Genomic DNA, 14853 nt, shown 5'->3' with positions numbered 1-14853 from the left:
GTATCCCGCAGCTTTGTGGTTATAAACAAAGAACTTAGCAAATTCAGAGTACAGCAGAAACTTGTTTTCAGTTGTCCAGTGTTTTTGACTGTTGGATGCAGTTCTCGTAGAGCTCCTCCGCTTCTTTTGTTTTTTTCAAAAAGCTATATACTTTGCATTTATCCATCAAGGCGTATGTCTGTCCTTTGTTAAGTTTGAGACACTGATCTAGCTCTGTAAGAGCTTCTTCATTCCATTTGTGAATCGCTGCCTTGTCTCTCCTGCTGTATCCCCTAGCATGTGCCATGTAGCACAGTGCCAACTGGTAATGACTCTCGTAGCAGTTTGGATTGTTTTGAATTCTATCTTTTAATATGTCTATGGCTTCTGAAACCTTTCCTTCACGTCTGTAATATCTGACTAAATTCAGTACTACCTTTTGCACTTCATGGGCTTCTTCGTATGCCCTCGTCAAATGACTTAGTCCTTCTATTTTTTGTTCTTCCCCTCGTCCAATTAAGTTCAATCCAAGAGCTGACCTTGCAAGCTGATATTCATCCTTTATCTCCATCATCTTTTGCAAGTAATCCTTTTCCTTGTCCAAGAGATCCTTACCCATAGGGTCCATCTTTTCGTACTCAGGGGTGGTGACTCTTCTACATCTTGCCATTCTGCCCGCCATTAGCGCAGCCCCGTGGAGGAAGTTGACATTTTCGGGGAACTTCTTCAGCGCTTTCTCAAACATTTCCAGAGAAGACGCATACACATTTGGTCCGAGTCGTTTCAAAGCAGCCGCGTGCACTGCTCCGATCACTAGAAAATCTTCGTTCTCCATTGTGTAACCACCTAATTCAGCGCGTAGCTCTTTGACCTTTTGGGTTTTAAGGCATTTGTTCTCGATCCACATGCGATTCAGTAGTGACACAACTTTGTAGCCTTTACGCAGACGCTCATCTGTCTGTTCTATCCTCTCGTCTGCTTTGTCCAGGAACTCTCTGGCTTTACGAACGTCCCAGCGTTTTGGGTCGTCACATATTTCCAAGTACGCCCTGAAGAGAAGACCTTCGATCCCCAGTAAGTGTGGTGTCTTGTCCAAGTCATCGTCTATCTTGCGTATTACCTTATCGCAATCGATCTCAAACCCAATTTTCAGATTCCAAGTGAAATGATACAGAGGTCTTTCTTCCAACAGACCTTTTCCCAAATCATTCCTGTAAGGTGAAGAGAAAAAAATCACGCACACGCCTAAGCTAATTACATTACGGTGGTGACTAGGTTTTATAAAAGAAAAAATTCAGGGTAGAACTATTTCACTTGTCTGTTCCCATAATCTCTGAATACCACCAGCCATCCCAAAGAGGCTCGATCCCATTCCTGAAATACATGTTCTTAAAGGTGAGAACATCCTATTCATTTGCGGTGTGTAGCAGTGGGTTCTTGGATCAGCTTGACATTAATTTTTCACGATTGTTTTTTTTTCTGTGGTAAGACAGATCGACAAAAGGGTGGCCTATCTAAATTTTGACTGCTACTTTTGGTATTTTGCACATGAGCAGTGGTGAGCTCTGGATCGTCTGCCTACCTTGCAAGGGGATTCTCGCAGACGTCGTCCATGATGATTATGTGGGGGATTTGTTGTACTGTTTCCTGTAAAGATGAAATAAATGAATTTGTAAAGGCTTACCTGTGATATATTGCTAGCTCAAATACAAAGCATGGTAAATAAACAATGAAGTGAATAAAGCAGGATGTAAGACCAACAGATTGAGGAGAAAATTCATGCAAATTGTTCCGATTCCACATCCACATTAATGTTCAACCCATTTTTAAAATAGTTTTGCCGAGTTTTTGTTAGTTTATCCATAATATTATTTGGAAGATATTAAAGTCGGTTGCCAGGAAAGTGGAAACTAACCTCCCCTTGTATGTGCCTGATTGATATACTTCCTGGTTGATAACAAAATACAAGTACACGTAAATATTTTTGTAATACTGTATGCACATGTGGCTTTACAATTACATGTATTAGACGCGCATTTTCCCCCATCCCCAATTTAATCTTGACAAGAAATTGCTGCCGCTGTAGGTATATTGATTTTTCAACGAAATTGGTTTGCATGATGTGGGAAGCGAAAGCCGGACGGAGGTAGCACCGTCGTCGGAAATACCAAGGTTTGTGAGTGAGGGTCTGAAACAACCCACGGACTCGCACCTAGCGTCACTGGGGGTGTGCTTTGCCCACGAGATCACAAAACTCATCTCACGAAAGCTATTGCCGGTTTGCAGCAGGGGCATTCTCACCGCTTTGTCATATTTGCCCCCGTCTGAAATGCATGTATGAACGCAAAAACTTAAAATTATACTGACCCTATCTTTGTCTATTCCTTACACTGCTCTAACACCAACAACACCTGGTTTCTGGTCCCCATGTTTTGCATGTTTTTTCTCTGCTATCACTGCTTGTCTTCGTCCTCGTCAGCAGTACTTCTGGTCTTTTACTTCCATGATAACCACTACTACATGTTTTTTCTCGACTACACTGGTGTGACGTAGGCTCAGCTCCTCTTTTTGGCAGCGTCGATCGTATGACTAGAGTGGTATGAGAACTTGACAGTTACTGAACAGACGAAGGTCAATGGTGCTGGTGCGGGTGATCAATATGCGACCAACAACAGCATTGCGTACTGGATGGCATTTCCTGGCATTGGGTATTGCAGGGAATTTCCTTGCATTGCGTATTGCACGGGATTCCCCAGAGATACAGGCCTACAGTACATAGTATGTGATTTAAAATTAATCGATTTTCATATTATTGTCTGGAAATAGTTTTCACGTCAACGAAGCACTCGTCTGCATTACATTTATTTCATTTGAATTAAAGATCTTGAGCTAGTGAATATTTGGAAAATATGTCGTTCAGTGGATAAATTTTGTTTTCGGGAGGTGGCCGAGGTCTATTGTTGTGACCTTACTGCTCATGTCTTGAGGGCGCTGCTCTAGTCTTGAGGGCGCTATTTACGCACGTTATGGAGCGTTTCCACTGTTTTCTCGAAATGTGTTTTGTTCCTGCAAAATCATAATACAGTTGTTTAAGATTCATTTTTCGTGATGAATACTGAGATAGGGATACTTTGTTGAGTGGTAACACCTTTACTGCCTCTTATCAACTTATCAGAACAAATTATTACTCTGACAATTAATTTGTTAACGTCTTGAAATTAATTATGATGATCCAGATAAGCTTTCTCTCCTGCATCTCAACGTCAGACGTTTAGGTAAAAAATTGATGATTTAAAGACACGTCTTCATTCAGTAAATCGAAAGTTGTCAATTATTGGTTTTAACAAAACTTTCCTTAATGCCAACGGTAACTTAAATCTAAACCTACCTGGATACATCTTGGAGTCCAAGAAGAGGGAACAGAAAGTGGGAGATTTAGCTTTGCATATGTCATCGAGTCTCCAATATGTCCGAAGGTATGACATAGATGATCTAGGTAATGATTCACTGGAGTTTATTCTTGTTGATATTGTCACTCCTCGTCAATGTAAGAATCTTCTTGGTGGTGGTTTACACACATCCTACAGCTACCTTTGAGCAAGTTATTACCTGCAGCATATACAGACCTCATCTCAAAAGAAAGAAAACTTAGCTTCTTGTGTGGTGATTTCAACTTACATCGAATTAATGTTCATAACAATAAGCAGTCACAGGAAGATTCAGCACCTCTTATTAACAAACTTATAAAGGTAACCAAACATCTGCTTCTCACATTGCAAACATTTTTTTAAATACCTGTAAATTAGATTTTTCCAAATGCGGGTATTTTAGTGACTAAGACGTATTTATTATAATGAGCAGATTAAATTGCACAAAAGTAGTATCCGGAATACTTAGAAAATAATCAACGATGAAATAAGCAGCAAATCGTATTTTAGATAGCATTTTTAATAGCATTGACATCAATGGCGAAACTACTGACGATCCACAGCGCATAGCTGCTCATTTTAATAACCACTTTACAATTGGTCAAAATCTTAGTGTAAAGAATTCCGTCAAATACCAACAAGTGTTATGACTACTTGTCTTATCCTAATCAAAATTCTATTTTCCTCGACTCAGTTACTTAGCAAGAGATCAGTGATATTGTGAATGCATTACAAAAGAAAAATGAGCAGGCCATGATAGAATAACCAGTTCTTTGATAGAGGAAATCATTTCCTCAATCTTTAAGCCATTACCTTTTCTTATGAATTTAGCTTTTACAAAAGAAATATTTCCCCAAAATGAAGATTGCCAACTGAAAGTTATTTCTATTGATAAGTGTGGTGATTCGAAACTGGTTAACAACTACGAACCAATTACAGTATTAACCACTTTCTCCAAACCTCTTGAGCGAATATTTTTTTTAATCGCACTACATGTACTAAGTGAAGCGATTATAACATTACAACTAATGCTCGATTCGGATTTCGAGAAAATCCCTCAACGTCTCATGCCATATTCAAATGAATTGACAAAATCACAGCTAAGCTTGACTCATCACAAAGTAAGCTTGGTATCTTGTCAGGCCTCTCCTAGGCTTTTGACACTATAGATCATTCTTTTATCAAAGCTTGTACATTGTGGTTTGAGAGTAACCTTTCTATTTGCCAACAATTTGTATCACTTGAAGTTTAAACAGATATTTTGTAGCAATGACAACATTCATCCTAATTTTACCCGAAATTGTGGAGAATTTCACTCTCTTTTTGCAAGAACAACTACTTTTCAAAAGGTGATTCGCCATGAAGGTCCTATGTCGTGGGAATGCTTTACATTACTTACTCATTGACATTCGCAGTCTTCCATTATTTAAATCAAAACTGAAACTTATCTGTTTTTTATTTCTTTGAGTTCAAGTTAACTTCTTAATGGGTTAGCTATGTGAACTTCGTATATTTTTATTTTCCTATCTTATTGCTTTGCATTGGAATACCTGCACCCCATGTCATGCGTGTGATGTGTTTTACGTGTAATTTTACTTTTTTGTTCTCGTGTTTTCACACTTTATGTGCTAATTATTATCAAAGGGATCCCTCCTCGACAAGCTTGCTTTTAGGGACCCCCTTCCAGATCCTTATGCAAATGTAACTTTCAACTGAATACCGAATCTCAAATTAATATGTACTTATTTATGTGTCGTAAAACTATATACCCAAATACATATTATATTCCGAAATTATTGACGATATGTATATTGAAAATAATGATAATTAAAAAACAAACTAAAAACAGAACGCTGCTTCATTTTTCCCGGCAGTGTATCCCGAGGCAGACTCACTACCGCTGGATTGCCCTAAATCCCATCATTGGAATTATGTCATGTACGTTTTGGCTGTTGTGTGTTGACAAATTGTGGTTGTGTTTGCATTCAGCGCGAAGCAAAAGCGTAGGGAAAGATTCCTACACCCAGCCGGCGAACAGAATAATATGCACGATTTCCCACAATGCGCTGCAAAAAATGGCCTTTCTGCGGTGAACTGTTTAGGCGCCCTGTGTTGTGGAACACCAGTGTTGCACTGAAAGACACTTTCGGAATCCTATGTTCTATACGTATTTGGAGAGAAGAAGTCTTAATAGGCCCACGCATGGCATTTCTATGCTCTGAGCGTCCACGAGGACGTCTCCAAGTTAAGAAGGGGGCAGAAGTAGGCAGGACTGCATACCCAAGAGAACTTTCTCGGTTTTATTTGTACACCAGCGGGTGAGGTCCAACATCTTGAAGGATTTATCGTCACCACTGTCTGTCTTAATCTTTACCATACCGTCGTTACTTCCTTCGCTGATAAACGTCTTCACAGCGATGAAACGTAGTTCTTCTCACTGACGCATGGCTGTGCCTATCGTAATAATAAAAAAGAACAAATTTCTGAATACAATGACATGATCAATATCAGTTCCATGTGCGGCCGAGCTTTTGGAGATTTCAGAGAAGAAACGTCATGTTGTGAGATACAAAATAAAAATGCCAGAAGGTCCTGTTGTGGGTTTATTTTCTGGAAAAATACCTGTGTACCTTCATCATGGCAGAGAATCATGCAGTTGACGTCACACAAACATTCGCCATATCATGACAATCACGAATGACTGCTAGCACTCACCTGCAGGATTATTTCCACTAGCTTCTTGTTGGTTTTAACAAGAATTCCCATCTGCTTGAGGTCTCCACGCAGCTGTTTCGTAACTTTCCCCGTCCAGTGCCCAGGGGTTTCTTCATCTGGGCACATGTCCAGAAGTGGAAATGTAACTTCTGTTGACTGTGGGTCTGATCCATCACCACTCTGTGTGGAAGAAAAAAAGAACATACAAATATGTTTCATACTTTTGAAAATCAGAGCCATAATGGAATTCGATTTTGGACCAACAAGAGATGAGAGGCCAGGGTGGCTTTTCTAGGTATTTTAGCCTTCTCCCTTAACCTTTTCTCCTTCTATTTTCCATTCAATTAAAGTAACTCGAAGATTACTTAAATTGCTGCAGTTTCCTTGGTAATTGTGCACGGAATTTGGATTCCTGCTGTTCTTGCTTATTTTAAGCAGTTTTAATGCAGAGGGTTGAGCCCCCTTGTGATGTATCCTTCTCTCTCCTTTGTCCATGTCTTCAGGTATTCTGCAAAGGAAGCGCAAATAATGCTTTATCACAAGCTATGCAATTTGATTGAGACTCAAATTGGTAACATTGCATTTCTCACCAAATTTTTGTGCTTAGCCAACTCCGCATCCAGCGCTTGGACAGCTTCTGTGCATGTTTCCCTGCACTTAGCCGGTATCTGAACATCCTCGTGGTTTTCCAACACGGCGTCTTCAACCTCTTGATGATGCCTCCTGAGTTTCTGGCATATCACCTGAGTTCCCTCGGTCAGTTTGCGTACAGCTTCATCAGCTTCCGAATAAGATGATCGAGACAGCCTTTTACTCTGACGAATCAGTGCAGTCATCTGGTTAATGGAATCAGCGATAGTGATATTTTCTTAACCAATTTTTCTGTTTTTATTTTCAGGAAATACGGGCACCAGGAATTTTTTTCTTCAATTTATATGAATGATGATTATACTTCGTTGTGTCTGCATATTTTAACAAGATGAACATGGCTATGTTTTGTTGGTGGCTCGTGAGTCTGGTAGCTGTGCCGTGCTACTTATTCTAAGGTTTACCTCCAGCAACTTCCAAGTGCTTCCCATCCGCACGACGAAGTCTCCTTTGCTAGACAGTATTTTCAGCAGTTCGTCAGCTTTCTCATGTCTGCCATCTTTGATGTCACTCACAAGCTCTTCCACACTTTCCCGTAGATCACTGGCTTCTCTCATGGCGTTTAAGAAGAAGTTGCAGATCTCTTCCACTTTATCCGTGCACTTACGAGCCAATGTAACCGGGTCCTTGTTTATATCCAGTATTTTACTCACCGATGAAGCAACATCTCTGTGCTTCATCTTGTTAACCAAGGTGCAGAAAGATTTGAGGATCTCATTTCCGGAGTTGTAGCCTGGTTGAATCTGGAATTTCGAAAATAAAATTGCCATACACCAGACGCATTTCTCATGAAACACAAATGTAGGCATGCATGATATGTGTTGAATGTGCTTTATTCTTAAGACAGATTCGAGGACGTCCTTGTGTAGCCTAAACTTGTCTGTAAACCCCATACCTCTGATTTCCTTGCGCAATGTTTTAGCGAATACATGTAGTAATTTGAGGTCTGATGAACAAGCGCTAAAGCTCTCGTCCGGGTGTGACAAAATGTTGCATTACTCTAAAGAAAATGAATGAGTAAATATCATGACAAATTATAAGCTAACTTGTTAGCGACGCAAATTAACTCAAAGTATCTTTCTTCTTTATACCTTAAGTAACTGATTCCATAGCTTAGGATAGTTTTTGTCCACGTCAATGCTGAAGATGGTGTTCAGTCTTTTTTTCAATTCGCTTTGAATTTTTGTTGCATTCTGCTCGTCCAGCATCAAAGGGAAATACTGGTTCTTCGTTTCCTCTTCGAGACCGAGTTCCTCTGTCTGTATAAGGAAGCAGACAAGAAACACTGATCCACTAAGGAAATTGTCCTGGGATTTTAATTAACAAGCCAGTTAGGTATTATATTCCTGGACAGCTTATGTCCAAATTAAGTGCATCAACTGACATTGAGACACGCATACAACATCCGCTTATTCGCGCTGCCTTGTGCGGAAAAGGACCTCGCTTTTTTGAAATCGCTTATTGTAACAAAATTATTAGCCACGGAATTGTATCCCGTATTTGGCCAATATTTGTTCCTTTTCAACTATATTGACGTCCACCACCAGTAACAGGTAAACTTGAGGACTAATTTCATATACTAACATACTAACTCTTGCATCATTCTATACAAAGTATTTACCCCGAATTTGTCCACAATACCGTCCAAAAGAGGACGTAGTTTCAGGACAACAATCGGTAGCGGCGCGGATGATTTCATCCGACGAGGTTATCTCCTCCAACTCTTCCCTGCCGTCCAGCTCAAGTTCCCCTTCATTATTTTCAAACCTGCGTTTCAATATTTTTTTTCTCCATGCTGAAGTGCTGTTCCCAAGCCTGCCTGAAGAACGGGCTCCCATCTAGGATTGCCCTGCCGTCACGCTTGATGGTTTTACAGTTCAGCGCTGATACATCTTTGTCTGTATCGCGGCTGCTAAGACCGTGTTCAAAGGTGAAGGGTTTCTGGTCCTTATGTAGACAATCACTGCTTCTCAGCGAGCAACACACGTCGATTTCTGCAAGCATCTGTATTAAATTACAAGAAAGACGTAGCGACTGGAAAGTCAAATAAAGATGACAGATTTCAGACTCTTTAGTGAAGATTTGTAACACCCTTCTAAAACAAAATAAGAAGCTTAAGTGAAACCAAACACGTACTCAAAGACGTACCTGGAGGAAGGTCCACCTTGAAGTTACTTCAACACTGTTGGTTTGTATCAATCTGAGTAACTCCAGGCTAGCAACGAGACTTCCGCATCTGACAGCCTCCCTGTAGAACTGGATACATAGAGAGTCTAGCTTTATGGTTGTAGGTGCCGACATTTTCTGCTGAGCGCCTTCATCCAGTGTTGTGGCGGCCTGACTCTCCACCTCTGGTTGAGTGGACGGCAACGGCATCTGCCGATGCCCTTGTTCCAGCGTCGTCTTAGAATGACTACAAAGACCAGTCGACAGGAGCTGGTTGTGTGCGATCGCTAGAGCCGTGTCCGCCCTTAACTTTCGACCTTCCGTGAGGGGCAGCCCCCCCATCATTGCCTGGATAGCGTTTTCGTGAGCTTTGTCAAATACCTCTTTTGCTTCTCCAGGCTTGTGACCTTGATACAAAATCTGTAGCTCTTGTTCCCTGCCCATCTTCAGGTACGTCAGTGCAAGGTATCGTGTGATATCGAAGTTTTCTCGATCGACCTCTTTCAGCTTCTCCAAAACCTTTTCAGCTTCTTTAAAATTAAAGTTCTGGAAGAGAAGAATTCCGCGCTCGAGACTGTTGCTTTTGTAATGTTTCAACAGTTTCCTATAAGCTTCTCTCTTCCTCGACTCTGCTTTCTTTTCTACTTCCCATCTATAGGATGTGTCGTCGAGAAATTCAAACGAAACTGTTAGATTCATCACGTTCTGCCATAAATCCATTCTTGGTTTGTATCCTGGAACTCTTTGGTTAACATGGAAGAAATTGGCGAAGTTAAAGTACAGCAGAAACTTGTTTTCGGGTGTCCAGTGTTCGGACTGTTTGATGCAGTTTTCGTAGAGCTCTTCGGCTTCTTCCGTTCTGTTCAAGATGCTATGTACTTTGCACCTGTCCATCAAGGCGTATGTCTGTCCTTTATTGAGTTTGAGACACTGATCTAGCTCTGTAAGAGCTTCTTCATTCCATTTGCGATTCGCTGCCTTGTCTCTACTGCATTCCTTGGCGTATTCAGTGTAGCAAAGTGCCAACTGGTAATGACTCTCGTAGCACTCTGGATTGTTTTGAATTTTAGTTTTTAATATGTTTATGGCCTCTGAAACCTTTTTTTCACGTCTGTAATATCTGACTAAATTCAGTACAACGTTTTGCACTTGAGGAGCTTCTTCGTATGCCCTCGTCAAATGACTTAGTCCTTCTATTTTTTGTTCTTCCCCTCGTCCAATTAAGTTCAATCCAAGAGCTGACCTTGCCAGCTGATATTCATCATTTATCTCCATCATCTTTTGCAAGTAATCCTTTTCCTTGTCCAAGAGATCCTTGCCCATAGGGTCCATCTTTTCGTACTCAGGGGTGGTGACTCTTCTATATCTTGCCATTCTGCCCGCCATTAGCGCAGCCCCGTGGAGGAAGTTGACATCTTCGGGGAACTTCTCCAGCGCTTTCTCAAACATTTCCAGAGAAGACGCATACACATTGGGTCCGAGTCGTTTCAAAGCAGCCGCGTGCACTGCTCCGATCACTAGAAAATCTTCGTTCTCCAGTGTGTAACCACGTAATTCAGCGCGTAGCTCTTTGACCTTTTGGGTTTTAAGGCATTTGTTCTCGATCCACATGCGATTCAGCAGTGACACAACTTTGTAGCCTTTACGCAGACGCTCATCTGTCTGTTCTATCCTCTCGTCTGCTTTGTCCAGGAACTCTCTGGCTTTACGAACGTTCCAACGTTTTGGGTCGTCACATACTTCCAAGTACGCCCTGAAGAGAAGACCTTCGATCCCCAGTAAGTGTGGTGTCTTGTCCAAGTCATCGTCTATCTTGCGTATTACCTTATCGCAATCGATCTCAACCCCAATTTTCAGATTCCAAGCGAAATGATATAGAGGTCTTTCTTCCAACGGACTTTTTCCCAAATCATTCCTGTAAGGTGAAGAGAAAAAAATCACGCACACGCCTAAGCTAATACATTACGGTGTGACTAGTTTTATAAAAGAAAAAATTCAGGTTAGAACTATTTCACTTGTCTGTTCCCATAATCTCTGAATACCACCAGCCATCCCAAAGAGGCTCGATCCCATTCCTGAAATACATGTTCTTAAAGGTGAGAACATCCTATTCATTTGCGGAGTGTAGCAGTGGGTTCTTGGATCAGCTTGACATTAATTTTTCACGATTTTTTTTCTGTGGTAAGACAGATCGACAAAAGGGTGGCCTATCTAAATTTTGACTGCTACTTTTGGTATTTTGCACATGAGCAGTGGTGAGCTCTGGATCGTCTGCCTACCTTGCACGAGGATTCTCGCAGACGTCGTCCATGATGATTATGTGGGGGATTTGTTGTGCTGTTTCCTGTAAAGATTAAATAAATGAATTTGCAAAGGTTTACCTGTGATATATTGCTATCCCAAATATAAAGCATGGAAAATAAACAATGAAGTGAATAAAACAGGATGTAAGACCAACAGATTGAGGAGAAAATTCATGCAAATTGTGCGGATTCCACATCCACATTAATGTTCAACCCATTTTTAAAATAGTTTTGCCGAGTTTTTGTTAGTTTATCCATAATATTATTTGGAAGATATTAAAGTCGGTTGCCAGGAAAGTGGAAACTAACCTCCCCTTGTATGTGCCTGATTGATATACTTCCTGGTTGATAACAAAATACATGTACACGTAAATATTTTTGTAATACTGTATGCACATGTGGCTTTACAATTACATGTATTAGCCGCGCAATTTCCCCCATCCCCAATTTAATCTTGACAAGAAATTGCTGCCGCTGTAGGTATATTGATTTGTCAACGAAATTGGTTTGCATGATGTGGGAAGCGAAAGCCGGACGGAGGTAGCACCGTCGTCGGAAATACCAAGGTTTGTGAGTGAGGGTCTGAAACAACCCACGGACTCGGACCTAGCGTCACTGTGGGTGTGCTTTGCCCACGAGATCACAAAACTCATCTCACGAAAGCTATTGCCGGTTTGCAGCAGGGGCATTCTCACCGATTTGTCATATTTGCCCCCGTCTGAAATGCATGTATGAACGCAAAAACTTAAAATTATACTGACCCTATCTTTGTCTATTCCTTACACTGCTCTAACAACAACACCTGGTTTCTGGTCCCCATGTTTTGCATGTTTTTTCTCTGCCATCACGGCTTGTCTTCGTCCTCGGTCAGCAGTACTTCTGGTCTTTTACTTCCATGATAACCACTACTACATGTTTTTTCTCGACTACACTGGTGTGACGTAGGCTCAGCTCCTCTTTTTGGCAGCGTCGATCGTATGACTAGAGTCGTATGAGAACTTGACAGTTACTGAACAGACGAAGGTCTATGGTGCTGGTGCGGGTGATCAATATGCAACCAACAACAGCATTGCGTACTGGATGGCATTTCCTGGCATTGCGTAGTGCAGGGAATTTCCTTGCATTGCGTATTGCACGGAATTCCCCAGAGATACAGGCCTACAGTACATTGTATGTGATTTAAAATTAATCGATTTTCATAATATTGTCTGGAAATAGTTTTCACGTCAACGAAGCACCCGTCTGCATTACATTTATTTCATTTGAATTAAAGATCTTGAGCTAGTGAATATTTGGAAAATATGTCGTTCAGTGGATAAATTTTGTTTTCGGGAGGTGGCCGAGGTCTATTGTTGTGACCTTACTGCTCATGTCTTGAGGGCGCTGCTCTAGTCTTGAGGGCGCTATTTACGCACGTTATGGAGCGTTTCCACTGTTTTCTCGAAATGTGTTTTGTTCCTGCAAAATCATAATACAGTTGTTTAAGATTCATTTTTCGTGATGAATACTGAGATAGGGATACTAGTGGTAACACCTCTACTGCCTCTTATCAACTTATCAGAACAAATTATTACTCTGACAATTAATTTGTTAACGTCTTGAAATTAATCATGATGATCCAGATAAGCTTTCTCTCCTGCATCTCAACGTCAGACGTCTTCATTCAGTAAATCGAAAGTTGTCAATTATTGGTTTTAACAAAACTTTCCTTAATGCCAACGGTAACTTAAATCTAAACCTACCTGGATACATCTTGGAGTCCAAGAAGAGGGAACAGAAAGTGGGAGATGTAGCTTTGCATATGTCATCGAGTCTCCAATATGTCCGAAGGTATGACATAGATGATCTAGGTAATGATTCACTGGAGTTTATTCTTGTTGATATTGTCACTCCTCGTCAATGTAAGAATCTTCTTGGTGGTGGTTTACACACATCCTAGAGCTACCTTTGAGCAAGTTATTACCTGCAGCATACAGACCTCATCTCAAAAGAAAGAAAACTTAGCTTCTTGTGTGGTGATTTCAACTTACATCGAATTAATGTTCATAACAATAAGCAGTCACAGGAAGATTCAGCACCTCTTATTAACAAACTTATAAAGGTAACCAAACATCTGCTTCTCACATTGCAAACATTTTTTAAAATACCTGTAAATTAGATTTTTCCAAATGCGGGTATTTTAGTGACTGAGACCTCTGATCACTTCCCAGTATTCTCTTCATTTTCAGTATCAGTTAGTCATTCCAAGTTAAAGTCCACCGATGCACAGACTCGGAAACATTAACGAGAGGACATAATTTAAATAATGCTCCGAATTCCTGTGACTGGACAAGTGTGGCCTCTGCCCCTGATTCTAACATCGCCTTTACTAAGTTTGTGGATGTTTTAAATTCAAGTGTGGACGAGCACACTCCGATCACAGTAAGTTCAACCTAATGGCAAACGTATTTATTATAATGAGCAGATTAAATTGCACAAAAGTAGTATCCAGAATACTTAGAAAATAATCAACGATGAAATAAGCAGCAAATCGTATTTTAGATAGCATTTTTAATAGCATTGACGTCAATGGCGAAACTACTGACGATCCACAGCGCATAGCTGCTCATTTTAATAACCATTTTACAATTGGTCAAAATCTTAGTGTAAAGAATTCTGTCAAATACCAACAAGTTTTATGACTACTTGTCTTATCCTAATCAAAATTTTATTTTCCTCGACTCAGTTACTTAGCAAGAGATCAGTGATATTGTGAATGCATTACAAAAGAAAAATGAGCAGGCTATGATAGAATAACCAGTTCTTTGATAGAGGAAATCATTTCCTCAATCTTTAAGCCATTAACTTTTCTTATGAATTTAGCTTTTACCAAAGAAATATTTCCCCAAAATGAAGATTGCCAACTGAAAGTTATTTCTATTGATAAGTGTGGTGATTCGAAACTGGTTAACAACTACGAACCAATTACAGTATTAACCACTTTCTCCAAACCTCTTGAGCGAATATTTTTTTTAATCGCACTACATGTACTAAGTGAAGCGATTATAACATTACAACTAATGCTCGATTCGGATTTCGAGAAAATCCCTCAACGTCTCATGCCATATTCAAATGAATTGACAAAATCACAGCTAAGCTTGACTCATCACAAAGTAAGCTTGGTATATTGTCAGGCCTTTCCTAGGGTTTTGACACTACAGATCATTCTTTTATCAAAGCTTGTATATTGTGGTTTGGGAGTAACCTTTCTATTTGCCAACAATTTGTATCACTTGAAGTTTAAACAGATATTTTGTAGCAATGACAACATTCATCCTAATTTTACCCGAAATTGTGGAGAATTTCACTCTCTGTTTGCAAGAACAACTACTTTTCAAAAGGTGATTCGCCATGAAGGTCCTCTGTCGTGGAATGCTTTACATTACTCACTCATTGACATTCGTAGTCTTCCATTATTTAAATCAAAACTGAAACTTTATCTGTTTTTTATTTCTTTGAGTTCAAGTTAACTTCTTAATGGGTAGCTATGTGAACTTCGTATATTTTTATTTTCCTATCTTATTGCTTTGCATTGGAATACCTGTACCCCATGTCATGCGTGTGTGATGGTGTTT

The 14853-nt window shown here is 40.2% G+C and overlaps 2 protein-coding genes across 2 annotated transcripts; both read right to left on the bottom strand.

The window, feature by feature from the left end:
- Positions 1-63: 63 nt before the first annotated feature.
- On the bottom strand, positions 64-2997 carry LOC147795265 (protein IFIT1 homolog B-like). Its single transcript, XM_087132123.1, has 3 exons — positions 2347-2997; positions 1562-1626; positions 64-1190 (listed from the first exon to the last, which is right to left on the bottom strand). The coding sequence occupies exons 2-3, from the start codon at positions 1591-1593 to the stop codon at positions 68-70; spliced, it is 1155 nt and encodes a 384-aa protein (XP_086988249.1). The 5' UTR covers positions 1594-1626; positions 2347-2997; the 3' UTR covers positions 64-67.
- Positions 2998-3906: 909 nt separating this feature from the next.
- LOC147795264 (uncharacterized) lies at positions 3907-12282 on the bottom strand. Its single transcript, XM_087132119.1, is given in 10 exon segments — positions 3907-5837; positions 6110-6342; positions 6699-6958; positions 7175-7513; positions 7862-8029; positions 8381-8557; positions 8559-8774; positions 8919-10851; positions 11216-11280; positions 12001-12282. Coding segments are annotated over 9 exon segments (3543 nt in total). The 5' UTR covers positions 11248-11280; positions 12001-12282; the 3' UTR covers positions 3907-5652.
- Between the last annotated feature and the right edge of the window lie 2571 nt (positions 12283-14853).

The sequence above is a fragment of the Acanthaster planci genome, unplaced genomic scaffold (assembly GCF_054643075.1).
Source record: "Acanthaster planci isolate LZ-2023a unplaced genomic scaffold, COTS_SCS Contig95, whole genome shotgun sequence".
In the NCBI taxonomy this organism is placed as follows: Eukaryota; Metazoa; Echinodermata; class Asteroidea; order Valvatida; family Acanthasteridae; genus Acanthaster; species Acanthaster planci.
The sequence above is the reverse complement of the archived record's forward strand: the minus strand, read 5'-3'. Positions and strand labels throughout refer to the sequence as shown.

Coding starts and splice junctions, on each gene's coding strand:
- LOC147795265 (XM_087132123.1), bottom strand. CDS start 1,593: ATGGACGACGTCTGCGAGAATCCCCTTGCAAG. Junction 1,191..1,561: donor TGCGAGAATCCCCTTGCAAG/GTAGGCAGACGA, acceptor TTCACCTTACAG/GAATGATTTGGGAAAAGGTC.